This window comes from Coccinella septempunctata, chromosome 1, assembly GCF_907165205.1.
Source record: "Coccinella septempunctata chromosome 1, icCocSept1.1, whole genome shotgun sequence".
In the NCBI taxonomy this organism is placed as follows: Eukaryota; Metazoa; Arthropoda; class Insecta; order Coleoptera; family Coccinellidae; genus Coccinella; species Coccinella septempunctata.
The window spans coordinates 70,342,413-70,370,143 of NC_058189.1; the positions used below are offsets into that span (position 1 = coordinate 70,342,413).

A 27,731-nucleotide genomic window follows, 5' to 3' on the forward strand; every position below is an offset into this window, starting at 1 on the left:
CATTAATATCTACGATTATTTTCCAGGAAGATACGCGACTCGAAATTTGACCATCGAAAAATTCCCAAAAAGTTAAAGTTAAAAAAATCCTCAAGACCGAACGGTTGTGCCGAAATGGATGAAATTCTGAGGTATATTACTAAAAGAGTTGGTCTTTCAGAATATGTATCTGTATCTGTGTGCATGATTTTTCTAGGATATACGCGGGTCGAAAGTTGACCATCGAAAAATTTCCAGAAAGATGTAGTCAGTTAAAACTTTCTCAAGACCAAACGGTTGTGCCGAAATGGATGAAATTCTGAGGTATATTACTAAAATAGTTGGTCTTTCAGAATATGTATCTGTATCTGTATCTGTATGTATGATTTTTCTAGGATATACGCGGGTCGAAAGTTGATCATCGAAAATTTCCCAGGAAGAGGTAGTCAGTTAAAACTTCCTCCAGAGATGGGTTCAGTTAAAAATTTGTCAAGACCGAACGGTTGTGCCGAAATGGATCAAATTCTCAGACTTATTACTAGAAGAGTTGGTCTTTCAGTATCAGTATCTGTTTCTGTGTGTATGATTTTTCTGGGATATACGCGTGTCGAAAGTTGACCTTCGAAAATTTCCCAAAAAGTTAAAGTTAAAAAAATCCTCAAGACCGAACGATTGCACCGAGCCCTATAATTCTGCGTGGTTCATAATAATCAAGAGTGGATACTGCTAGCGAAATTGATATATGAGTAACACTCCTCCAGAGCTGAGGCAATTGGCAATTACGGCGACGTAGCTGAGGCCAGCAAACAGGTGAGTACTTACCCTCATAACGTTATGGAGATATCGACAAAAAAAATGTATTATGCACCTCGGCAAAAAAACTGTCTATTGTCTTGTCTGTTTGAGGGCTCGACTATAAAAGACACTTTTTCAAGATTTAAACATAAATAATTATACATCATCAAATATTTTGAAATAATAAAACCCTTTTTTATCACAACATTAAAATTTATTCTTAAGAATCGTTAGATCACAATAAATAAACAAATTGAAACAGTAACAATAGTCTATGAAACCACATGATAAAAATTTCAAAAAAGCATTTTATTAACATATTTTCTATCGTCGCCTCATTCAACAGCGTCTGCTATATCATTTATGTCCTGATCGTTCAACATATCTTCGGAATAATCCACAACTGCAGAAAATTATTTGAATTATCATCAATCGAATGCGTGTTCAAGAGCATGGCGCAGGAATTTTAGGTTAGTAGTAATAGTTGTTCTTGAAATTTTGACTACTTACTGAAGGAAACGCCATCTCTAGATACATTACTGGTCAAATCGATAGAAGTCAAGGACTGTAAGTGTTTACTATCTGTAATATTCCATTTGACCCTTTTATTTCCAACCTTTTCATTGAGAGATAAATCGAGATCTTCATCGTCACTAGGCAGTGCAAACCGCCTCTTCCTTTTGAGCTTACCTTGACTTTCGCTGTCTTGAAGAAATTGACTCTCATTCTACAAGAAAGTAGGTACCTATATTCGATGAAGAATTATTTGAGCCTTGATCCCGAAACTTTTTACTGCATGTACTTAATAATCAGTAAGTGAGAATTTAATGATCATGTATCAACCAGCAATTAATCGGCAAAATATATTCGCAGAACACAGAGACAAGAGACAGAGTTGTCTCTGGCAGAACATTTGCAACGTGGCTGAACAGGAAATGAACGCCATCTTGAATTCCAGAAAGGTTCTCGCAGTTTTCACCACACGGTATTATCTATAAGCCTCTCCATTTGAAGTAAAATAAAACTTATCACGACGTAAGTGAGTATACCTATGTCACATGTCACTTTTTTTCAAGATGGCAGTAACTTTGACCGGAAATGAACGCCATCTTGATTTCTTCGAATGATCGCTCCCATCTTTTAGCGCAGAGCATGTTTCCTTTAATTTGAGGCTCAGAGTAGTAAATTGAAAACTTTGCCGGAAAATGCCGAATGTGACAGAAAGTTCGGTCCATTTTACTTAAAATGGAAATGTTGAACGTATACGGTGTGTTGGCGAAGGTGGAGGATCATTTCTTGAAATACATATTTAACGCTTTAAAGCTTAGAAATTTTGACAGTTGACGTGAATTTCCAATTCAAAACTTCAACTGTCAAATTTCCACAGCCTACTTGACGAAGCATTTTTTTAATGCTTGTGATGATACTAGCCTGAAACGAGCAAGGAAAGGAAGAAACGAATAATACGCATTGTCGCCATCTTGAAGTCAGGTTTTCATAGGTGGGTACGTACCGCTTTCTTCTTGAAGGTAAAATTGAAAAAATGGAAGCCTGTGCAGATTCTCGTTAGCGATGTAGATTCGAAACGCTGGTCTCCTTTGTGCATTTTGCTCTTCAATGTGCAGATGTAATCTTTCATTTCGAAGAACGGTGGTTGGTATTTTAGCGGAGTTTCTGAAACCATAGAATACGGTCACTGTCAGAAAAATAACGACCGAAAAACCTTTTTTGGAGATATATTTGTCTGTTGGTTATAATCACCATCTGTGTAGTAAAATAACTCGACGTGCATCTGGATGTTGTTCGGCAGTTTGGGAATTTCTCCCAAGGCGTTCAGCCTCTTCAGCAATGCTTCTGTAGGTTCGGTCAAATCCTTACATGCTTTATCTTTCGCAATTCCCTCTTCGTATTCGAATTTGAAACTGAAGCTCTCTTTGATATCTTGTGTATCGTCAGAGAAGTACAGGATGAATTCCTTGAGCTAAATTAGAAAAAGGTAAAAATTTGTGTTCATTTTGACGTCGAATACACCAATTTGAAGAATTTCGCAAATTATCTGTATTCAGTATATTCGAATTGAATTTCCGGTCGTTTTAATCAAGAATTACGAGCAAAGATTCAACTGGAAAATAAAAATAGCAAATTTGGCAAAGTAAACGATGCACCCTCTGGAGGCAGCTAGAGTAACCCGAATATGACTGAAACTTATATATTAGTATTCTGTGGCTTCAACCATAGAAATCGGGCATATGTATTTTGAGTATCCATAGTAACCGCTCTGAAATTCTCGCTTATATACGGACCATAGAATAAATAAAGAAATTTTATTATGTTCAATGAGGTAGATGATGGCCTCTTATAAAAGGCTGATATTGCCCGATTGAACGTATTTCTGAGCTTCCACTGTGTCCATACTTTTTAATCTGGATACGAAGCGATAGTTTCAAGCTAAGCGTTACGTTCGAAGATTTATAGAAAATTCCATAGCATACTAAAACTGGAAGACGAAGTTTTTTGAACGCTCGTGATCCAAAACCAAATTTTCTTCATTGTTCCAGACGAGTAATGAAGGAATTAATTTTGTCATATAAGTTTTAAGAGATCGAAAGGTTCTTCAATATGAACCCCCCCAAATTCAATCTTTGATCATTTTTATGTACATCTCAATAAATTCCTACGTACGTATTTCTTCCTGAACGAATCCTTGAAGCCCTTCATCCATTTCCGATAAAGCTGGGCAATGCCAGTCCCGCTGTATTCAGTTTTGATCGCTTTGTATGAAATCGAGTTGAATTCTTTCGTGACGAAAAAATTTTCTGGTATCGGTAATCTGTGAAACAGTATGTTAACAACCGATGCTTTGACTATCCGCTCGATGTATTCTTGCGAACAAACGTAATTTTTCGTCCCACTTATAACGCCTTGCTTGGTAATTTCCTGAAATGGAAAAAAAAATGAAATTAAAGCCACGAAATATTCGTTACATGAAAAAACCCATTCTATAGAAGAGAATACTCACGAATTCTAAGTTAATGGTAGCCATGGCCATTTTTTCAAATATTTATTTCAATCAATTCAAATTTCAAGAACACCTCGTTTAAAATGGAAGGAATCATAGAATACTTTATTTTATTATTTTCGATAGGTGCATAGAAAGTATTTTTGATTTCCTAATGATGGAAGAAGATGCTTTCAAAGAAATTGTAAAATACCAACGTAAGAGCTAATCAAACTGGGTTACAATACGTGTCCTCTGTCAGTAATACTTCTACAATATTTCAAATTGTTTTTCCAACAGGTTCATAATGAATTTTTCATTTCATTATTTCGATATTCCTTTTTGAATTCCTTAGTATTCTGTGATTTCGCATGATCATTCTGTAATTCTATGGCCGGTTTGAAATAATTATTATTCTGTGCTTTTCGTTTTCTCTGTTAATCATTATTCGTGTTCTGTGTTGATCAGTTTTAGAAGCGAGCAAAGACTAATTAAAATAAAGTTTTCAAAGGTAAAATTAATCTTTAGCCTCCAGAAGTCATCTCACCTTCGTAACTCTGATAATTCGTAGGCAACTGATAATCGATTTGGTGAGTAGTTCACTGGCTCTTTAGACGAAAGCGATTACGAACGTCACCTGTCTGATTGTATTTTGGAATTTTGGTAATATTTCGATCATATCTTTCTCATGATGAAATATTGAACTCATAGCAATAAAACCATGATGAATAGTTTTTATTCATAGCATACATTGTTCAGCTTGCCCTAGAATACTTTTATTTCTAGGTAGGTTTATGCTACTGAGAAAATATCAATTATGCAGCCCCTATGAGTGCTTATCATTTATTTGTTTTTAATCAACAAAATGTTATAATGTTTTATATTTGAAGATAATGATGAAATATAATTCACAGATAGTTGAAGCAGAGTCCCCTTTTTGTGGTGAACAAAACATCCATTAAAATGCCTCAGAATGAAGATAGAAAGAAAGTTCCCAAAGATTTTTATTTCCTCAAAATTGTCGGAGAGGGCAGTTTTAGTACTGTTTATTTGGCATTGGAAGCGGAGTCTAAAAAGGAATATGCAAGTGAGTTCATTTCATATCAAATATTGAATAGTTAACAGTAAGAATTGAATCATTTGAAACAATATACTGGGTGTCCTACTGGAAGGGCCCATTAGAAGTTCACAGATAAATACAATTGGAGTGTCTTTATATGAAATTTCAAACAGATCCAATGTGCATTTTTCAGTAAACTTTTAATGGGGATTCCTGATAATACACAGTGTATTATTCCTTTATAATTTTTTTTTCCTCCTTCAGTTTCTTATACTACCAGAATTATAATTACAATTTTTTTTCCAGTTAAAGTCTTGAAGAAGAGACAAATAATTCGTGAGAACAAAATGGAATATGTTAATAGGGAAAAAAAGTCATTACTCAAATTGGGGGGATCAAAATATTTTGTTCATTTGTATGCAACTTTCCAAGACTCGGAGCATCTCTATTTTGTTTTATCATATGCTAGAAATGGCGAGCTACTGAACCACCTCATTCGTCACAAGTCCTTCTGCCTTGAATGGGTCGAGTTTTATGCTGCAGAATTACTTCTTGCCCTCGAATACATGAAATCAAAGCATATCATTCACAGAGATTTGAAGCCAGAAAATATTTTGTTCGATAGAAACTGGCACATATTGGTGACAGATTTCGGTAGTTCGAAAATTATCGGAGAAGATGACACCGTGCAACAGCCTAATGACTCTAATAATTGTAGACGAAGGAAGAACAGTTTTGTTGGGACTGCTCAGTATGTGAGTCCGGAAGTGTTGCATGGTGAGAAACCCTCGTATAGTGCCGATCTCTGGGCTTTTGGTTGTATAATATATCAGATGATTGTGGGACAAACTCCCTTCAGAGCGGGGAGTGAATATTTAATTTTCCAAAAGATAACAAATTTAGATTATGAATTTCCTGAAGGTTTCGATGAGACTGCAAGGGACCTCGTGGAAAAATTGATAGTTATAGTTCCTGAAAATAGACTGGGGGCAAACGATTCCACTTCCTACTCGAGTATACGTGAACACTCGTTCTTCAAAAATACCAACTGGGATGACCTCGGACCCGCTCCCGCTCTATCAGATGGCTGTGATAAAGATAAAGATAATTTTGTGATTCCCAATGGCCTGGAGCCAGGACTCTCGGATGAAATTTTAGCTCAGTTGCACCTCAATATGCTCTCCTTTCCCTCCGAACCTGAAGTTGTGATGCACGAACCTCCAGTTCGGAAAAAATCCGAACCTAAGAGGAGGCTGACCGATCTTACTCAGGAAGAGATTGAGGAGCGGTTGAAGCTGCAGAAGGATGACGAATATTCTTCTTTCGTCGATGGAAATTTGATACTGAAACGGGGAATTTTGGAGAAGAAGAAGGGAACTTTTGGTTTTGCTAGGAAACGTATGTTTTTGTTGACTTTCGGACCTCATTTGTACTATGTCGATCCTAGCACCATGACTTTGAAGGGAGAAGTACCTTTTAGCGAGGACATGAAGACTGAAGCCAAAAATTTTAAAGTATTCTATGTACATACGGTAGGTTTTCCATTGTGTAAACCTTCAAAAGAGATCAATTTTTATATATTACTTCCTTTTTTATCTTTTTATTAATGTTCAACTCTTATATTTCTTTATTTTTCAGCCTAATAGGATATACTATTTAGAAGATCCTACAGGATATGCACTAGAATGGTGTAAAGCAATAGATGAAGTTGTCACACATTACTTTCCCAAGAAAAATTGATTGAATCCTTGAAAGTGTTCCGTATCTCTAGTTTTCATAATTTATTTATACCATATTTAATTGATACATATTTTTTTTATTGTAACTTATTTGAACTTTTGTTGATGGCTAACATACCAACAATTAAAGAGTATTTAGCCCATTTTATGAAGTTTTATTTCTGATGAGACTAAACGGCTAAACACACAGCATTAATTCAATAAATAAACATTAGGAAATTGAAAATAAAAATTTCTCTTAATTTCCGTTATTCCATCGCAAATTATGCTGGGTTTATGCAGAGTTCCTAAAAACTAAAACTCAAGAAAGGAACCATTCCACTTTGCAATGGGATTTTTCCTTGCTTAGTTCTTAGGAAATTCTGCTCAAACTCACAATTAACGGAAAAACCCAAGCCCAACGACTCCTAATAATTTAATTCCAGGCGTTAGGGAATTCAGTTTCTTACAGTTTTCAATTTTATCATGTTGGCGGATAAAGATTTGACACTGACATATTCAACTTTGACATGTGTCATTCATATGAAGAATATTTCCCAATTTTGATATTACGGTGTTTTCCTATGAGAATTTGCCGATAAAAATAATTTGTTTATCGAACAATGTTACGGTTGATGACATGGATGTCAATAATTGTGATAACTTTTAGTTAATCCGGGATACATGGCGATTAAGGTAAGATATTCAGTGTGTTTTACCCACCCACTGCTCCCTTCTGTTATTATTATCTAAGATAATACAAAAATTTTACAGAAAATATATGATTTTAAACATTCATTGGAACTTTCCGATGTAAATAATGATATTTCCAGAATGATACTTAAAATTCATAAATAATCAAGGAGTATAGACACATTGGAATACCGATTGTTTATTGCAAAATACCAATTCAACAAATTATTATTGTTGTTATTGCGTTAAGTGAACATGAATAGAAAAGATGGTCCCATTTAGTGTTTTCTTCTTCGATACTCTCCTATTGCATGGATGTGCCTATAAATCTTTGTAGGCTTGTGTATTTTTACCTACTTAATTTTAGAATATACAGATAGCTCCCCTTATAATTCAAATAAACTAGACAACTGGAGAATCTTCCTCTTATTTGTATTCATTTAACGGGATCAGCACATCTTGATATTAACTGGAATGTGGAACCTCAAGATAATCAATTGTTTTCAATTCATTTCACATACTACCAAGTATTTAATCAGTTTCTCTAGGAATTTGATTCCTTTCATCAGAGTAATACCTGGAGAAACTGGATTGACAATTCCATGATCATTGTTTGGTGAATTCATACTTCCAGACGAGATAGTTCTGAAAGATTTTCACTTTCCAATTTTCCTATGGAAAATTTTTCCAACCAATCTTTGAATGCATGTTGGAAATTGTGGATAGATGTATTATGTATGAATATGCAGTTTTCTACTATAAATGGGTCAAAAATTGATTTAGGTTGGATCGCAATTTTTTACGATACAGATTTGTGGTTTGCATAGTTGAAGCACGGACGCATCCACCATATCCAAGAAAAATAGCAATAATTAATGCACCCCACGAGGGTGAAAATGTTGGATCAAGTCTTGTTTCGCTCATAAAAGTCTGCTCTCTCTCAGTGTGATGTCGCACTGTAATGAATTTTCACGAAACTTTCCGTTTGAAACTATTCAGAAGTTGCACGACTCGAAATTATTCCATTTCAGGTTATTTTATGTCTCCCAAAGAGAATTTTCATTTTTCTATGGTTTGGGGATGAAACGACTTAATTTGAAAGAGTTTTGTGTTTGTGCAGCTGAAAATTCGATTCAAGTGCTAAAAGTAAGTTTTTCCTCGATTTATGAGTGGTACCTTTACGAAGATTATCAAGCTGTTTAACTGTTTTATATAGTTTCATAGCAGGTTACTCGAAAATGAAACAGATTGATGGATCTTGTGACATTGACTTTTGCAGCCTCTTCCTTCCACTAACTGTGTGGGCTTTTGAATCATTATTTTTAATGAAAAATTGAATCGGTATTGAATTGATTCTGCAAATATATCTGTTGAAAGTTGGATATTCGAATCAATCTTTTATGGATAAGCCGGATTGTCTGTGTGTACCCAATGAACTCGGAAGTCAGTACCCTTGCATACGAACGATTTTTTCCGCGATCATGGGAAAATGATCTGGGCCGAGGCAGGTCAGGATACCAGTTGCTATCGACCGACTTCCTTCTTGAGAATCGTCCTCATTGTCACTCTTTGTCGTCATAATCCCATTCTTCGATATTTTATAATTGGGCACGTAGCAGCGCGGTTTTTCTATTGGAATCCGATTAAATCGAAACTAACGAACTGGCAACGAGTCGTCGAACATTTCTTTTGTGAATTATAAATCGTTTTTGGCGATAAGTTGTCATTGTTGCGCGCTGATAACATGCATTATTCATTGATGCACATCGTCGTCTTCGATATGGACGGGAGAGCAGGTTATTTTCGATTTGTTCGACAATGACATCATGTGAGAGATCGGTGGATCCTCGGACGACGATCGTGTTGTTTTCTTCCAAGAGATCGAGGACGGGCGCCGCCGTTGTGATGTGCGAGGTGTTTTGAATTTCAATCCGGTCGTTTGTTTTCCGTTTGACGTGCGCCATGAGTTGACCGGAGGAAATGGCATATTGGCAAGTATTGGAATGGAAGAGGCGATGTCCTGTTTTATCGGTGAGAATCCTCATTATTCTCGAAGTATGGGAAATAAACTTAACAGTAAATAACTTGGGACAGCCTTAAATTTGCCTAGTTATAACATTGACATTACTTTGGTTACCTAGCAACATTTAACAGTATAGTTTGGGAAATCACGATCGTATTTACTCAATTTTGAAGATTGGATGGTAGAAAGAAAAAGAGGTTCTGTGAGGTGTGCACTTTCAGCGGTGGCGAAAGCGTCTGCAGGTATTCAAAAATGTAAAAAAATCACCGTTACTTGTACAGGGCGTCAAATTCGATGTCCAGTGAGGAAATCTCGAAAATTAGAAGAGCTAGAGCAAAACCGAACACATGTTTCTTATCTCTTCTTCAGAGGAACAAAGAATGGTGAGAACCGAATCCTCCTACGATCCTTTGTTTTTGGGTTATGAGCCAAAAATGAGATTTTGACTATATCGGAAAGTTCTTCTAACTTCTTTGTCTTTGAAGTTACAAATCTGAAGCTTGAACCTCTAGGCACTTTTATACGCAGAATCTACTGACAAAAGATTTTTTCCCAATTCAAAAATAACAAATTCAATGAAAGTTTGTATTTGAAAAAACGAAAGTTCGCCTAATGATTCGAAATGAAAAAATAATTTGAGCTCGTCAATGGATTCTACGTAAAAAAGTTCCTGTGGAAGGTTCAAGTTCCAGCTCTGTAACTTCAAAGACAAAAAAGTTGTGGGAACTTTTCGAAATCGTCAAAATCTCTTTCTTTGCTAATAACTCAAAAACGAAGAATCGTAGGAGGCTACGGTTTTCACCATTTTTGTTTCTCTGAAAAAGAGCTGAGAAATGCTTCATCGGTTTTGCTCTAGCCATAATAGTTTCCGAGTTCCCCTCACTGGACATCGAATTTGGGACACCCTGGACATACTCGAGCGTGTCTGATTTTCATACAGATGGTTAATCTCGGGGTTGCACACGTTTTCACCTGTTAATCGTACAGTAATCAGGTGGTTTTCTTAATCTGACAAATTGAAGATGATAACAGTGCATTTTTTCTGCAATATCTCCCTTCCTGAACCTCTAATCGTTTTTGTATTCATTATGAAAGCTGTAGATAATAAAATTCTGTACAACTTTTGTCTGAAGCAATTTTACTTACTCTTTAACCATTTTCGAGCTAGAGGGTTTGAGGTCGACGAGCTTAGCCATACATGCAAAAACGCAAGGTCAATGTAGAATTTCAGTCAGGGTGGGCAAGATTGGTGATACCTGAATTACAACTTTTTCAACCCAACGAGATAGAGGAAAATGCATGGCACATTTCGGTCGTCTTTTTTCGGGAAACCTATAATGCCATCAACAGCATTACTCTATCTTCTTTTGTTTTCAAGCTATAGGTCAAAATTAAAATGTCAACTTTGGTCATTATCTCCGTTTCTGTTTAAGCTAGGATAAAGAAATGAAAACATTATATAGACACTTTTTTGATAGCAATCCAGTGGCGTACTATGATTGTTTCCAACGGGTATATCTACTGAGCTATAACATATAGATGTATTTTTTCTTATGAAAACAGTAGTTTAAAATGACTTAGAAAGACCGAGGGCAATGTATGATATATTTCTGAAACGGAAAAAAAATGGCGATTCTTTCCAAGTCATTTTAAACTACTGTTTCCATAAGAAAAAACACAACTTTATGTTATATCTCAGCAAATAAACCTGTAGGAAAAAATCATAATACGCCACTGGATTGCTATCAAAAAAGTGTCTACATAATGTCTTCATTTCAACATCCTAGCACAAACAGAAACGGAAATAATGACCAATGTTTAAATCGCCCAAATTTAAATTTTGGCTCATAACTCAAAAACAAAAGAAGAAAAAGGAATGCAGTTGATGGCATTATTAGTTTCTCAAAAAAAGACGACATGAATGGTACATCCATTTTCCTCTATCTCGTTGGGTTAAAAAGTTGTAGTTTAGGTACCATCAATTTTGCCCACCCTGTACAATCATTGCAATATAAACGTTCTAAACGTACCAAAAATTGCTTCGGACGAAATTTGTAGAAAATGACATGCTCTACAACTTTTCTGGTGAAAGCGAAAAGTGCAGGATGGGAGATAATTGAAAAAAAACTGATTTCTGTGAACTTTATGGCCAATTTTTATAGTTTCGGCTTGCTGAAACTGTCAGATTACATTTTTTCCGTTATTCTTGAATCATCAGCTTCGAAATAAGGAAAAAAGCCACAGCGGTCGAGGATGTACACGTGAGGTCCTTCCACAGAGTTTTCTCACGCTTAATTTGTCAGATTAAGGGAATGTATACTTTTCAAAATGTAATTAACTGTTGGAAATTAGGTTGGTTTAGGATAAATTCTCCTTCAATGAAACGCACTTTGTGAAACAATCTTTATATTGATTCAATCGATTTAACGGAGGTCGATCTATACTCTCAATGAATATCAAACCAGAACTAACTAAACGGAGAGAAATATCTCATTCCTAAAAGATGCTTATATACAGTATATAGGCTCCAATAGCAAAGTACATAATATGGTTATCACAGTCGAAAACTGCTGGGGTATGTTATTCAACACTTTTACCGCCAGCACTAATATTGTTGACTAATAAACCAATCGCATTTGACATATTTATATTTGTCGAGAATTCTGAATGAGTAAGGGATTTGGTTTTGCTTTACTCTGATGAATTTATCTCAACATTAACCAAAAGTAATGTTAAAGTTCAATTTTTCTACATCTCGGGGCTGTGTTTTATACACAACCGACTCAAAATGTCACCAGAGGAAGAAATCTAAAGGTTTCAGGTCTGGGGAGTGTTGTGGCCTTTCAATCTTTCACCAATCTATTTCTTTTGGAAATGATCAGTGAGTTATTGCATCTATGGATGAAGGTGATGAGAGGGAGCTCCATCTGGTTGGAAGTGAAAACATAGGGTTGGAAATATGATTATGAATTCAGTGATGCATTGAGGCAATTATATAAAATATCCCCCTACGAATCAGAGTTCACCTCTTTTTCACATTTTTTTCCGATTTTACATGGGGGCTGAGATGTTAAGGGTGGTACTTTTCCAATTGAGGTCTGGAAGGAGTCGATCTACATTCATTTGCGAAATTTGGGTTTCAGACGTTCCTGCCGAGTCGAATCACTCGACACACGTGCATTTTACCAACGAGCGTTGGATGTGTTAACTCATACAGAACATAAAATATAATAGATTCAAATAGCGGAGATGAATCAGTTGATATAACGTCACTAGTTTGGCACAGTCAGCGCTACTTCACAGATGTTATTGGATTTACATCAGTTTCTAGTTATACGCGAATAATTTAATAATATCCAAATGTGACAGAAAAAGTGATGCATTCAACTGAAATATTGGCTTCGGAATGAATTGATTCCGGAGCACCAACTCTGCATAAACTGAAACGTGTTATATATAAATATAGAAAGAAATTAATGAAGGCCAATTAAACTTTCCCGGTCGAATGCCAACTCAACAACTGAAAATTTTGTATTTCGTTAGACCGTGATTTATTTTTGCTCACAAAGAGGGGCTATTGTTCCGTAATTTTCAGGAATCCGGGATCGCTGATTAAGGCGACTTTAATGACTGGGTTGTTTTTCTTACGTTTACGAGAGTTTTGTTGTGAGGAGTACGCATAAAAAATTGGCCGAAAAAAAAAACAATACGAACTCCTTTCCAGGGGGGTGAAACTCCCCCAGTAATGACGTGAACGGAATGAACTGCTGCCATCTCTGAAAGGTCAGCGAATTAATATGAAAAAATGTTAGTTTCCTACGCTGATAATTCTGCGCATAAACTTGAGTGACTTTGTAGCATAGACTAAGTTAATCTTTGATTCTGCGCTTGTGTGTGAAATTGATATGTCAAATGATCAACATTCGATTTCAAGTTTGTTTGTTCATTTTATTACAAGTTTTCGTTGGGAAGAAATATTGTTGTGTACCTAAATTCAAGAGCAACGAGTAAAAGTGAAAGAAGAGGGAAAAAATTGCCTGTTCTTATGGTTCCTTATAGAGTTATGGTTGGCATAATTCTTCAGAAGCCGGACTATTAGGAATTCGAAGAATAAATCTTTTCTGATTACGTAGGATGTAGTACCAAAGAAGAGGTATGATTTTCTCATGAAGCGCTTGAAATCTTGTCCAAATTTGAGGTATTTCAGCTCATAAAAGATAGATAAGTTTCATTTAACTGATTAACTCAGAGTATTATATATGTTACATAGTTGTCTCCAAATAAAATAAAATAAAATTACCTTATCAAAGCGTAAAGAGCGCTCTCGACAAATTAATCGAGATTAGTTTGCTGACGTTTAAGAGATGGCGCTTTTCTTCGTAACAAAATTTTATCTGAGAGTTTCCCATCTATAGTGTTTATCTATGCTCCTTTCCAGATTCAGAATCTTCACATACAACTTTGTACGATCCAGATGAGTTGAAGATAGCGCCATCTTCAATCCCATTTGTCAAGTGAAAACTCTATTTTTGACATTAGCTAGGGATACTTGAGAAAAGATCCATTTCCTTCGTAGATTCATTGGAAGGACATTCACGAAAATCATCGGCCAAAAGGTCGAGATTTCGTTAAACTCTTTCTTCCAGCCAAGAGGGGTAATGAAACGAAAAAACTTAGACGACATGTAATCAGTGTTTGAGGTATGAGGTTCAACCACTGTTTTCTTTCTTACACATTTCCACTACTCTGTGAATTCTTGAAAAATATTAGTTTTGTGATTGCGGCGCACAAAGGAAAGCTAGAAATTTAATTGGGCAATTTTCCATATCGAGCATATTGTTCATATTAATTTTTATCTCACCTCTATGAGATTTTAACGTATCGAGCACAGAACACCAATAATCGATAATCGATTTTTCTAGGATCGATCCAAATCGGACACCCCTTAAATCGATGCGGATCATAGAGGTACAGACAGACATAAAACCAGAGATAACGATATGTTTAAATAATCTGTGGTCCAGCGCACAAATGAATAGCTCATAGACATAGACATAGACTTAATGTCTATGGAATAGCCTCATCTGTAGGTGAACCATAGATGAAACTACCCTCTTGCGTATTTTATATTCGTCGTTTTATCAAAATCAGAAAGGGGGTGAAAACTGCGCCAAACCCTTAAAAGTTTCTGTGATCTACGGATTGAGTTCTACCGAAGATGCCATCTACATCACATGGGGAGAAAGCTTACGCGATTCTGCACGAGGTGTCGCCTAGGGATACCGAACAATAACGCATCGGCAAACAGGGATTTCCATGATCTCGGCTTCATCTTAAGGGATGACAACGATATATCGAGAACATCGATACGAGAAGATGAAACATCGATTGTTTTTAATGAATTAATCGTATATTTTGAAAACATCGGTTCATCGAGATCTTTTATTATGATCATTTCATTGTAATTGCACGAGTATATGTATTTCTTTATGAGAGGTGCTTTTATTCTCTCAATTGGGTGAGAATTTGATGGATTTACCTAAGGAAATGGCCATGATCGGCGATCATTCAAACATGTCCAGAGTCAGAGAATCAAAAATGTATTTCTATTTAATCGGCATGAAGAATATACAGGGTGAGTCTTTGACGCGTACAAATATTTTGACAGAAGATTCTTCAGGTCAAAAGAAACAATCGAGAATTTGTAGTATCGATCCATCATCAAGTACCTGAATTTAAAAGGGTTAAGAGGTAAGCAGATTTACGAAGATATGCTCGATACCCTTGGTTATCAATGTCCTTCATATGCGACTGTGAAAAATTGGACTGCAAGTTTCAAAACAGGTAAATTTTCCATTGAAGATGATGACCGATCGGGAAGCCCAGTTTCTGTGTCAGTCCCCGAAAATATCGATGCAGTTCATGACATGATTTTATCAGACCGTCAAATTAGGCTAAAACGGATATCTGAAGCACTGAATATTTCATACGAACGCGTTCATCATACAGTTCACGTCAATTTGGACATGGAAAAATTGCTGCAAAATGGATCCCCAAATGTTTGAATGTTGACGAAAAGCGTGCAAGGGTAGAAGCATCGCGTTCTATCTGTGCTCGATTAGAAAACGATGTAGACTTCTTAAACGGAATTGTTACTATGGATGAGACTTGGGTACATTTTTACGATCCATAAACAAAGCAACAATCGATGGAATGGTGACACTTTGGTTCTCAAAGACCTTAGAAGTTTCGTGTCCAAAAGGAAAAGTTCTTGCTTCAGTTTTTTGGGATTGCCATGGAGTAATCATGATTGATTTTTTGGATAAGGGTAGAACAATAACCGGAGATTACTATTTGACACAACTGACCACTCTACAGGAATAAATTAAAGAGAAAAGACGCGGAAAGCTATCCAAAGGTGTTTTGTTTTTGCAGGACAAAGCCCCTGCACATAAATCTCAAGTTACCATGCGAAATATTCGTGATTTATGGTTTGAATTACTAGAAAACCCCCCCTTATTCACCAGATTTGGCTTCATCCGACTACCATCTCTTTCCTCAACTGAAAAAAAGTTTAAAAGGTATTAAATTTTCTTTCAACGAGGAGGTAATAAAAGCTGTGGAGGTCCGGTTTGCAGAGCAAGTAGAAACATTTTTTCTTTGAAGGTCTAGAGACGTTGCAGGTTCGCTGTAATGAATGTATTCTATTGAGAGGAGAATATGTTGCGTAATAAAATATTTTGGCATTGAAATTTTGTTTGGTTCTATAGTAGGCTAAGAATTTTCAGTATATCCTCGTAAAACAAAAATACCATTTTTTAATGCTTTTCCAACAGCCTGTATCTTTTAAACCGAGCCGATTCGGGATAAATTGCATAGGAAAAAAGTGTTTCTTTTGACCTCAAAAATCTGCTGTTCATATATTTGTACGAGTACGACTCAGAGACTCACCCTGTATATGATGGCTAGTGTTTTCAACGGTTGATAGCGTTAATTAAACAAGGCAGAATTGCCCATCTTCAGGGTATCGTTACCCCTTCAAACGTCCTTTTTATCCGCCAACGATCAGATCGAGGTTCAGGATGATTTCATATCCCCCAAATCCAGCAGCGTACAAACGGCAATGCCGCCTCCGAGCAGCGTCTAGGCGCCTCAGACGCCGTGGAAGGGGCCAGGTAGTGGGCCCGCGATGCCGTTCACTATCGTCGGGCCGTAGCATCGTGTTGTTGGCACCGATTAGGGAATTCGGAGAGCCCCGTTGCATTTATCTCGTTTTAAAACGGCGCTGTCAGCCGTCGAAAAATTTTATCACATCATTTGTCGCTGGTGACGTTAAACCGTCTTTTTTATAAGCGAAGGACGAATATCTCGAGAGAGGTATGCCGTTCGCAGCGACCGAATGATCTAACGGTTGAGAGATTTGCGAGGGAGAGGTTTATAGTTGAATTATGTTTTGTACACAGCGTTACGTAGAACTAAGACTTGAGAAAAAAATGATATAGAGTCATTCGGGGCAACTGTGCGCACTTTTGCCTTTCAAGCCATACCCTGTTTCAAATATTGAAGCTAGGAAAATTAAAACATATTCATAAGATTGAGAATTTTCTAATCTATAAAAAAACATCAAGAAGCCAACAAACAAAAACCTTTTCTTTCCACAAAAAAGAATTTAGTAGAGAAAGTCGGAGTGCGTTTACATGCCCCGTATTGCGGGTAAGTGTGCGCACCCTCACGGGGTAAGTGAACGCAGTGCTTAGTGAACCACACAATCAAAACAAATTACAAAATAATGTCATCAAAATGTTACAATATTAGAGAAATGCTGTTTATTGTCAATACAGAAGCTCCTTTTTATAAGCAGTGCATTATTGTTCGTGCCACAATTCTTGGTGAACACAACACTTGATACATTCCCCTGTTGGTGGGTCTTCATATTTTTCCGAACAAATAGGACAATATTGATCGAGACTTAACCAAGAAAATCAACAATGTCATAATTTATTCCTCACTGAACTAATGCCCATATAATGAATCTATGCGCACACTTACCCGCGCACACTTTCCCCAGTAAGCCAAATTTTGAATTGACGTTCTTATAGAGTTGAGCAGCTAAGAGAACCTAAAATTTTTTATTATATATTTAGATTAATATGCCCATGATCGAATAAAATATTGTTTGACACTGAGGGACTCGGAACTTGGACCTGGCAGAATTTGCAGAGATGCTAAAAATTAACAAGAAAACTAGTGAATTTGATTGATTGCAATAAAAAGTTAAAGAAACGTGGCACGGCGCACTCCTATGAAAAACTAATATGGCGATTCTGCGCCCTTGCTTCACCCGAATGAACCCCTCTTTCATACATTGCATAGTCGAGATATACGCACTGCGCACACTTACCCACTGCGCTCACTTACCCCGAATGACTAATGGCTGGTTTATGCAGCGTTACTGAGAACTAAGACCAAAGAAAGGAACGGATCTCATTGGTAGATAGCGATCACGTGAACGCCGTCTACCAATCAAGTGGGTTTCTCTTTAGTTCTTAGCAACTCTGCATAATCCAACCATAATTTGCAGACGACGTTCACATGATCGCTTTCTGCGAATTAGGAGGGTTTCTTAGCAACGTTGCAAAAACCCAACCTTAGCTAGCGTTTGGCGCAGATTTTAATCCAATTCTTTGTCTTGAAGTTTTTTTGGTTGCTCAGAGGAGGGGCTTGTCTTTAACGCCAAAATGACCACTCTTGAAACGTCGACAGCATTTATCAGTTGGGGCACAAGCATTCGATGCACATTTCAGCTGCACTTGGCTTCCAAAATTCTGAAATTCAAATCGATAGAAAGTGAATATTATGGACTAATATGTTATCTCCCTGCAACCACGAGAATCAGCTGCCAATATGAGGTTTTTATGAAGGTCAAAGTCATTCATTAAAAACGGATCAAACTAATCTGTAACTCTACTTTGCTTTTTAGTAAATGAAAGTTGTAATATTTTCATGAAAATGTAAATTACGGATCCCTTTGTAAAATTGGCTCGAAATGTATGAGGATGTATTGATATCTAGTTAGCCTAGACCAGTTCCATCCATAAAAAAACATTGCGTTACCATAGCAACGAACAATAACTTATTAGAAGTGTCAGTGTGAAGTTTGAGGTCAAAGAAGTGAACCAGAGTTACGCAACAAATTAAAAGAAAGAAGATGTCCACCGAAATTGTGAAAATCGAAAAATTGTATCGAGCCATCATCAAGTACCTGTATTTAAAAGGGTTAAGAGGTGAGCAAATTTACGATGATATGCTTAATACCCTTGGTGATCAATGTCCTTCGTATGCGACCGTGAAAAATTGGACTGCAAGCTTCAAAAGAAGTAGATTTTCCATTGAAGTTGATGACCGATCGGGAAGGCCAGTTTCTGTGTTAGTCCCCGAAAATATCGATGCAGTTCATGATATGATTTTATCAGACCTTCGAATTAGGCTGAAACGGATATCTGAAGCACGGAATATTTCATGCGAACGAGTTCATCATATAGTTCACGTAAATTTGGACATGAGAAAAATTGCTGCAAAATGGATCCCCAAATGTTTGAATGTTGACCAAAAGCGTGCAAGGGTAGAAGCATCGCGTTCGATCTGTGCTCGATTTGAAAATGATGTAGACTTCTTAAATAGAATTTTAGCTATGGTGAGACTTGGGTACACTTCTACGGTCCAGAAACAAAGAAACAATCGATAGAATGGCGACACACTGGTTCTCCAAGACTTAAAATCCAAATCCAAAAATCTGCTGGAAAAATTCTTGCTTCAGTTTTTTGGGATGGCCATGGAGTAATCAATGATTGATTTTTTGGATAAGGGTAGAAAAACAACCGGAGATTACTATTCGACATTACGGACCACTATACGGGAAAAAATTAAAGAGAAAAGAGGCGGAAAGCTATCCAAAGGTGTTTTGTTTTTGCAGGATAACGCCCCTGTACACAAATCTCATGTTACGATGTAAAAAATTCGTGATTTAGGGTTTGAATTACTAGAACACCCCCCTTATTCACCAGAATTGGCTCCATCCGACTATCAACTCTTTTCTCAACTGAAAAAAAGTTCAAAAGGTCGTAAATTTTCTTCCAACGAGGAGGTAATAAAAACTGTGGGGATCTGGTTTGCAGAGCAAGAAGGAACATTTTTTTTGAAAGGTCTAGAGACGTTGCAGGTTCGCTGTAATAATTGTATCCAATTAAGAGGAGAATATGTTGAGTAATAAAATATTTTGACATTGAAATTTTGTTTGGTTCTATAGTAGGCTAAGAATTTTTCAATATATCGTCGTACTTTGAGAATTTTAGGGTTTGTTCAGAATCTCAAGAATTCTTCTCCCTTATTTTCGGAAATTTTCCGAATTCAATATCAAACTCCTCTGAGATCAAGAGTCATCATGAGCCCGCGAAAGCATAATTTCGAAATTACCTCTACATTTTCAGACGTCGCTAACCAATCTTTTCCCGTGGTATATTTCAGTTTGACTAATTCAGTTAACAAGGATCATAATTGTTACACAGCCAACATCTATGATAAATTGAACACAGTTCCGCCATCGCACCTATGCGCGTTGCATTCCGTCCTTTCTTTTTTTTTTCCCGCTACGAAATTCGCCCGGTCGCGGTCGGAAACACCCAAAATTCCCCTGGCGAGAAGCGGCAACGTCGCCCGGACGCTACCGACGACGCCTGGCACCTAGCTGAGCGTCGACCGGCTCAGTAAATGTACGTTCGACGCGCGTCGCGGTCCTACTTACCCGTACAGGCCCTACCCACGAATCTGGCTACCGCATTTGCCGCACGGAAATGTCAAAACGCGCCCGGGGTGAACCGGCCCTCGCAACCGGCACGCGACAGGACCAAGGCGACCATTGACTCGCCCATCATCAAGCTGGACAATGCCCGTGAGCACAGGGTTGATCGGGGAACCACGCGCCAAGCGCTGCAAGCTCTGCGACGGTAATTTACCATGTGTGTTTGACCATACTCGATGCTGAGGCCGTTTTTCCTCGGATTCGTGTGTTGTTGCTTGCGTTGCGGTGTATGGAGACCCTAACAACTAACAGAATTGCCAAATTTCAAGTTCGTAAGCTGGATCAGATGCCTCTGTAAGGCTCGGTTCAAACCCTGCACGTTAATGTAGGGGACAAACTAATCTTACTACTACGAATGTTGTTTGTCATGCTGATGACCCTTGGTAATCGGATTTCGATCCTGTTGGTGTGTGTATTACATCTTGTGTTTACTTCTGCTTATCTAATCATCTTTTCGGGGAAAAACAATGCAATGAAATCTTGTTTTGGTCATACAAACTGTTTCCTAACTTTTATTCCTTTTATTGATAGGCCAGACTCTTTTGCCACCCCGATATCAAACCATAGCAAAATGAAGTAATCTTACTATTACTTCGAATAGAAACACAGCATGTTTTGGTCATAAAGAGCATCTTCTATGACGTTTACTCATCTGCTTGTTCTTGGTATTCTTCTGTCACTATCGATTCAAAAAATGCTGGCAATCAGACTAATTTACTACTTCTGATGTGTATAACATGTTGTGTCCTCTTCTACTTCTCATGGAAAAGAATAATTCTATAATTAATCATTCAATGTTTTTCAGCCTGTTTGTTTCTGTTCAAAGTTGTTTTATTGGTGATGGGCCAGACTCTTCTGCCACCCTGAGATCAAAACCTTCAGGTTGTTGTGTTGTAGCAAAATAAAGTAATCTTATTATTTACTACGAATAGAACCACAGCTTGTTTTGGTCATAAAGAATACCTTCTATGACGTTTACCCGTATGCTTGTTCTTGTTATTCTTCTGTCGATTAAAACAATGCTGGCAAGCAGACTAATTTACTACTAACTTCTGATGTGTATAACATGTTGTGTCCTCTTCTACTTCTCATGGAAAAGAATAATTCTAAAATGAATCATTCAGTGTTTTGGTCATAAAAGATATCTACTCCGATAACTGTTTTTCAGTCTGCTGGTTATTGGTGATGGGCCAGACTCTTCTGCCACCCTGAGATCAAACCCTGCAGGTTGATGTGGCGAAATAAAGTAATCTTACTACTTACTACCTACGAATAGAACCACAGCATGTTTTGGTCATAAAGAACATCTTCTATGACGTTTACTCGTCTGCTTGTTCTTGTTATTCTTCTGTCGATTAAAACAATGCTGGCAAGCAGACTAATTTACTACTAACTTCTGATGTGTATAACATGTTGTGTCCTCTTCTACTTCTCACAGAAAAGAATGATCCTAAAATGAATCATTAAATGTTTTGGTCATAAAAGTTACCTATTACGACAACTGTTTTTCAGCCTGCTGGTTTCTGTTCCAAATTGTTTTATTGGTGATGGGCCAGACTCTTTTGCCACCCTGACATCAAACCCTGCAGGTTGTTAGCAAAATAAAGTAATCTTACTACTCACTAAGAATAGAATCACAGCATGTTTTGGTCATAAAGAACATCTTCTATGACGTTTACTCGTCTGCCTGTTCTTGTTATTCTTCTGTCACTCTATTCAAAAACTGCTGGCAAGAACACTAATATACTATTATACTTACTTCTGATGTGTATAACATGTTGTAACCTATTTTACTTCTCATGGAAAAGAATAATTTTAAAATGAATCATTCAATGTTGGTCATAAAAGATACCTACTACGACAACTGTTTTTCAGCCTGCTTGTTTCTGTTCCAAATTGTTTTATTGGTGATGGGCCAGACTCTTCTGCTACCCTGACATCAAACCCTGCAGGTTGTTGTAGCAAAATAAAGTAATCTTACTACTTACTACGAATCGAACCACAGCTTGTTTTGGTCATAAAGAACATCTTCTATGACGTTTACTCGTCTGCCTGTTCTTGTTATTCTTCGGTCACTCTATTCAAAAACTGCTGGCCAGCAGACTAATTTACTACTAACTTCTGATGTGTGTAACATGTTATGTCCTCTTCTACTTCTCACAGAAAAGAATGAAGATGAATCATTAAATGTTTTGGTTATGACCAAAACAGTTGTCGTAGTAGGTAACTTTTATGTACCTACTACGACAACTGTTTTTCAGCCTGCTTGTTTCTGTTCCAAATTGTTTTATTGGTGATGGGCCAGACTTCTGCCACCCTGACATCAAACCCTGCAGGTTGTTAGCAAAATAAAGTAATCTTACTACTTACTAAGAATAGAATCACAGCATGTTTTGGTCATAAAGAACATCTTCTATGACGTTTACTCGTCTGCCTGTTCTTGTTATTCTTCTGTCACTCTATTCAAAAACTGCTGGCAAGCAGACTAATTTACTACTTACTTCTGATGTGTGTAACATGTTATGTCCTCTTCTACTTCTCACAGAAAAGAATAATCCTAAAATGAATCATTAAATGTTTTGGTCATAAAAGTTACCTACTACGACAACTGTTTTTCAGCCTGCTTGTTTCTGTTCCAAATTGTTTTATTGGTGATGGGCCAGACTCTTTTGCCACCCTGACATCAAACCCTGCAGGTTGTTAGCAAAATAAAGTAATCTTACTACTCACTAAGAATAGAATCACAGCATGTTTTGGTCATAAAGAACATCTTCTATGACGTTTACTCGTCTGCCTGTTCTTGTTATTCTTCTGTCACTCTATTCAAAAACTGCTGGCAAGAACACTAATATACTATTATACTTACTTCTGATGTGTATAACATGTTGTAACCTATTTTACTTCTCATGGAAAAGAATAATTTTAAAATGAATCATTCAATGTTGGTCATAAAAGATACCTACTACGACAACTGTTTTTAGTCTGCTTGTTTCTGTTCAAAGTTGTTTTATTGGTGATGGATCAGATTCTTCCGCCACCCTGAGATCAAACCTTATAGGTTGATGTGCAAAATAAAGTAATCTTACTATTACCTACGAATATAACCACAGCATGTTTTGGTCATAGAGAATATCTTCTATGACGCTTACTCCTCTGCTTGTTTTTGTGTTGAATCAGATTTTTCTCTCACTATCGGTTCAAAAAATGCTGGGAAGCAGACTAATTTACTACTACTTCCTGATGTGTATGACATTTTGTGTCCTCTGCTTTTAGTTTGCTTGTTTTCAGGTCAAATTTTAGTTGTATATTGAGGCAGATTCTTCTGTCAAACTTAGCTCATACCCTCTAATTATGGGGAAAAACTAAACCAACTACTTCGAGATGTTAATGACTGGGATTTCTTGTTGTCACTGAATCAACCATGCCGTGTTTTCGTCATCAGAAATCAACAATGACGATAATCACATTCGTCAGCTTTTTTATGTCGGATTTTGTGTTCTAAGACCAGGGCTCAAACCCTGCAGGTTGATGTAGTTATTTTACTGATACCTACAAATACAACCACAGCATGTTTTGGTCCTGCAAAATATCTTCTATGACGCCCAATCGTCTGCTCGTTCTTGTGTCGAATCAGATTCTTCTGTCACGTTGAGTTAAAAAAGATGCAGGTCTTATACTGAAGCGTCCAAATTTTATATTTGTCGAAAGTCAACATAGCCAATAAGTATTAATACTCAATGACATAGCGAGAAAAGTTTCCAAGGTCATGCCCCCCAGAAAAATTTCTCACATGAGCTTTTTTTTTTTGTAAAGTACTCTAGTTATCTAAAGAATTGAAGAAACTAAGGGCAACCTCAAAATGTTCGATTTATTCATTTGTTGTTGAGTATACCAAAATTGTTTTGGAATTCAGGACTCTCGATTGGTGCATATGTTGATGCCAATTTGTGTGACGTGTTAAGGAAGAATGCTGATCGAGTCACTATCTTTTTTTTTAACAATTAAAAATTCGTCATGATTGATCAATCTTTATCCACCAGTATACCTTATTGTAAAACCTTCTGAATTTGTGTGGAATCCTTTCATTTGAATTGCAGACTATGGGTATGTTGAACCAGCATTATGTTTCGCAATCCGCGTAATGTTCAAGTGAACCACCATTATGTCATGGTATGTGGATGAGAGTTCCAACCGGCATCGGTCCGCTCGACGAAGATTTACGCCATTTCAGAATTTTCAGAGTTTATTTGGAAGCAGGCCAGAAAACTTCATAAGCACTTAAAGCTTGTTTAATCTGTCAGTTCCGTAATACCACGCTTTTCGATAAGTGTTACATATTAGATATTCGCCTTTTTATTGTTTTCACAGCCGAATATTTCACGAAAATTCGAATTTCTCACTTTCATTGACCACGTGGGTTTGTTCGGAAAATCGGCTAGTTGAACGAATTCTTCGCCGTTTAGATCACGGTGATCAACTCTGGAGAATAAATACATTGTTGCTCTATTTCAATTATGGAAAAGTTGTTCTTCGTTTCGAAAATTGTTACTTTTCACTGACGGTTGTGAATAATGGGACACCATTTCCATTTCGAGTTCTTCGTTTGAAAGTTTAATGAGCCTTTGAATGTATGTATAGCTGTTTTTCATCCGTGAGCGATAGTTATGTTGGTGATGAACTATTTATTACGTTGGAAATCTAGAAAACACATGTGAAATACGAAAACAATTGCGAAAATAGACGATGACCTTGGTAGCAGTGAAAACAACTCGCGAATTTATACAATTGAAGAATATAGCACTGTTGAACTCAAACAGGTGTTTAATACTGGGTGTACAATAAAAGTTTCATTTACCTAATTTTTTTCGAAAGCCCCTGCTTAAAATAGAGCTTCCAAAAGATGGCAATTTTTTATTTTTTTTAAGAAAACAGAAAATTCACATTAAGGATATTCTATGGGAGTTAGAAGGCAACCAAGAAAAATTTTGGTGGTGTTCCCCAATAATTTTGAGGGGTAGATAAAGCCACCCCTGAAATTTGTTTCGCGAAATACTTTTTTCCTTATACCACTGAAAAACGCGAGGAAAATGGTTCTTTCAGAGCTTGATTAATTTGGAACAAATCTGGTCTTTAGTAATTTCTTGTTGGATTTTTTTTAAATTGAATTTACCTAGTGGGCGGATATGCTCCTGACATTGTGGGGAAATATACCGGGTGAGTCTTTGACTCATACAAATATTTTAACAGTTGATTCTTGTGGTCAAAGAAAAAATTTTTTTCCTTTACCATTTTTTCCGAAACGGCTCGATTTGAAAGATACAGGCTGTTGAAAAACCACAAAAGTGTTATTTTTAGTTATATCTCACAAACGGTTCCATCGAATGAGATGAATTTCGTTATATATTTTTTCATTTATTTGATGAATATTTTCCGACTACAAGATATCACCTACGTCTTTCAGTTTTCTCACTATGACCATTACGTACCATAAAAATACCAAAAATTCAAACAACCCAACTCTTGAAACTAAGTTTGACTCTATCTAATGAATATTTGAACGTTTTGTGAAATAAAAGTATACTTTTTTATTTTCTCGTGTAATTTTTTATAAATTTCATGTTCAGAAATTCAAAAATAGCTGTGAAATTGGAAAAATTGGGTACTTTGGCTGTGTAGTGTCACACAATGAGGTAGTTATTCTGGAGGTAATTTTGTTTCTCCAGGAGTGGCACAGCTCATTATGAAAACTTGAAATGGCTATATCTTTTTATCAGGGCCAAATCGGAAAAAATGGTATAGGAAAAAAGTGTTTCTTTTGACCTCAAGAATCTACTGTTAAATATTTGTAAGAGTCGAAGACTCACTCTACACGGCAGACCCACACAATGTTTTGATAAGGATTATACCTTAAGTTTTTTCTCACATATTCATTTACACCCTCATTTAGATATGACAAGAAAATGTGGAGCTGTAAAGTGAAATATTTCTCGACGAACAATTTGAAGATAGAGAATCATTCATACAGTGTGGCCAATTTTCCTCATATTGTTGTCCATTTTCAAGATTAAATACGTAAAGTAATTGGCAAATTGAGAAAAAATGTGGGAAATCACTATTTTGCTTTAGTTCTAAGCTGAAGTACATAGTCTAGTAAAAGTATTATTCCTAAATTCAATGTAGAATGTCGCAGATGTGTGGATCTAGCTCAGGAAGTAATATCCAGGGTTGGTGTAAATTATAGCTACTTGGAAAACCAACGAGTGCTTTGAATTTTTGATTTTTGAGCCTTGTGAATTTATCGGTTCACTATTGTACTATTGAATTGCTGTTGTGTAGTAATCAGAAGGAATTGTATTTTATCTCAGACAGACACGAGGTGAAATCAAAAGGCGATGCAGTCTAGCATGTGCCAGATTGTGTCATGAAGTGCACCGCAATGCTCTAGACATGGATTCCGTCAATTGGTAGGTAGTTGAGACATAGTCTAACGCTATCTTAGGAAGTCTATTTTTACCGCGCGGCACACATTCTCGTCCGTCTAAATTGGGCTTAAGTCCAAAACTTCCTTCATATTACCAACGAATCGTGGAGAATTATGAATTCGTTACTTTATGTTTACTTCGTGCCCGTTTCGCTCATTTCAGAGTTTACGAATTATTATCTTCATTGGCTTGAGTTCTTGTCCATTCGACCAGTAAAAATTCAAATTCTCATCGATGGAAATGAGGGCTTATTTTTTCCTCGAAGGAATTTCGAAGAGTGTCATGAATACAACTAGGAATCTATACTCCATTCACTTTTATTTTAGCAGTCGGTTGGCCATGGAAATTTGAAACATTTCACTCTGTATAGAACGAAAATGTGGGGTTATGACGCTTGTCAAAACATTTTTGGGTTTTAAATCAACGCTATGTTGCCCGTTCTACGTAAAAGTTTCTGTTATTACCTATTTTATCACAATGTCGAATCTCTTCGGAAAATATGTGACGAACATGATTGAAGTTTATACAAACTGATTGAAGGCATACCAAATCCAGTTATTTGCATGGAAAATACGAGAGATCTGTATAATATCATAATATGCACTAGCTTGAGCAGAGTTATTATTCGTTATCTTCGTTGGCTAAAGTTTGAATACGTAACATCAGTTGTAGATTTCAAAAATATTAACCTGAAGATGGAATGCATATGTTGCAGTTGTTGGGAATGGAATTCCCGAAGGAATTAACAGATAATTACAAGAATGTTAAATTCTTCAACAAAAATCATCTTGCATCAATATAAGCAAAAGGAATTAAAGGAAATTTCAATCAAGATGAACTTCACCTTCGAACAAAAATTTCACATGAATAAACAATTAACAGGACAACTAGTGCGTATTTGTGGCTGTTCATCTTGAAACATTGATATAATAATAATAATAATTAGGTATTTATTGGTACCTTGAAACATTTACAATGTATAAGACAAGTCAAATAATGAAAAATAGAAAAATCAATTTTCGGGAACTTATTCTACGATGACATTAATCTAAAATCCTGTAGTAAACTTTTCGTATGAATTCACTCAAACATAAAATTCTCAAATGCCACCACTTTTTGGATCTC

General features: G+C 36.6%; 3 protein-coding genes across 9 annotated transcripts in view; 2 read left to right on the forward strand and 1 right to left on the reverse strand.

Annotated features, from left to right (window-relative positions):
• Nucleotides 1-1,028: 1,028 nt before the first annotated feature.
• On the reverse strand, nucleotides 1,029-3,882 carry LOC123321929 (HORMA domain-containing protein 1-like). Its single transcript, XM_044909741.1, has 6 exons — nucleotides 3,794-3,882; nucleotides 3,457-3,711; nucleotides 2,536-2,755; nucleotides 2,288-2,448; nucleotides 1,285-1,501; nucleotides 1,029-1,177 (listed from the first exon to the last, which is right to left on the reverse strand). The coding sequence occupies exons 1-6, from the start codon at nucleotides 3,821-3,823 to the stop codon at nucleotides 1,110-1,112; spliced, it is 951 nt and encodes a 316-aa protein (XP_044765676.1). The 5' UTR covers nucleotides 3,824-3,882; the 3' UTR covers nucleotides 1,029-1,109.
• A 475-nt stretch (nucleotides 3,883-4,357) lies between these two features.
• Nucleotides 4,358-6,714, forward strand: LOC123321114 (3-phosphoinositide-dependent protein kinase 1). 2 transcript variants are annotated; one of them, XM_044908627.1, is made up of 4 exons: nucleotides 4,358-4,435; nucleotides 4,687-4,859; nucleotides 5,139-6,364; nucleotides 6,471-6,714. In XM_044908627.1, the coding sequence occupies exons 2-4, from the start codon at nucleotides 4,736-4,738 to the stop codon at nucleotides 6,570-6,572; spliced, it is 1,452 nt and encodes a 483-aa protein (XP_044764562.1). In that variant the 5' UTR covers nucleotides 4,358-4,435; nucleotides 4,687-4,735; the 3' UTR covers nucleotides 6,573-6,714. The 2 variants fall into 2 exon arrangements, with proteins under 2 accessions (XP_044764562.1, XP_044764555.1); XM_044908620.1 differs by having other exon boundaries at nucleotides 4,394-4,558.
• A 362-nt stretch (nucleotides 6,715-7,076) lies between these two features.
• LOC123312181 (myocardin-related transcription factor B) overlaps nucleotides 7,077-27,731 on the forward strand; it is an 84,314-nt gene continuing 63,659 nt past the window's right edge. Inside the window, exon 1 of one of the 6 annotated variants that reach the window (XM_044896477.1) lies at nucleotides 7,077-7,246. In XM_044896477.1, the coding sequence (XP_044752412.1) occupies nucleotides 7,235-7,246 (12 nt within the window). In that variant the 5' untranslated portion in view covers nucleotides 7,077-7,234. Of the gene's footprint in view, nucleotides 7,247-8,308; nucleotides 8,390-9,021; nucleotides 9,275-20,039; nucleotides 20,270-27,731 lie in introns of those variants that run through there. The other 5 variants (XM_044896501.1, XM_044896447.1, XM_044896455.1 and 2 more) reach the window with 5 other exon arrangements.

Bases quoted from the DNA above. Each gene is read 5' to 3' on its own strand.
- LOC123321114 (XM_044908627.1), top strand. From the start codon at position 4,736: ATGCCTCAGAATGAAGATAGAAAGAAAGTTCCCAAAGATTTTTATTTC. The intron at 4,860-5,138 runs GTGAGTTCATTT...TTTTTTTTCCAG, and splicing joins GTCTAAAAAGGAATATGCAA to TTAAAGTCTTGAAGAAGAGA. The intron at 6,365-6,470 runs GTAGGTTTTCCA...TTTATTTTTCAG, and splicing joins AAGTATTCTATGTACATACG to CCTAATAGGATATACTATTT.
- LOC123321929 (XM_044909741.1), bottom strand. From the start codon at position 3,823: ATGGCCATGGCTACCATTAACTTAGAATTC. The intron at 3,712-3,793 runs GTGAGTATTCTC...TTTCCATTTCAG, and splicing joins CTACCATTAACTTAGAATTC to GAAATTACCAAGCAAGGCGT. The intron at 2,756-3,456 runs GTACGTAGGAAT...TTTCTAATTTAG, and splicing joins ATTCGTTCAGGAAGAAATAC to CTCAAGGAATTCATCCTGTA.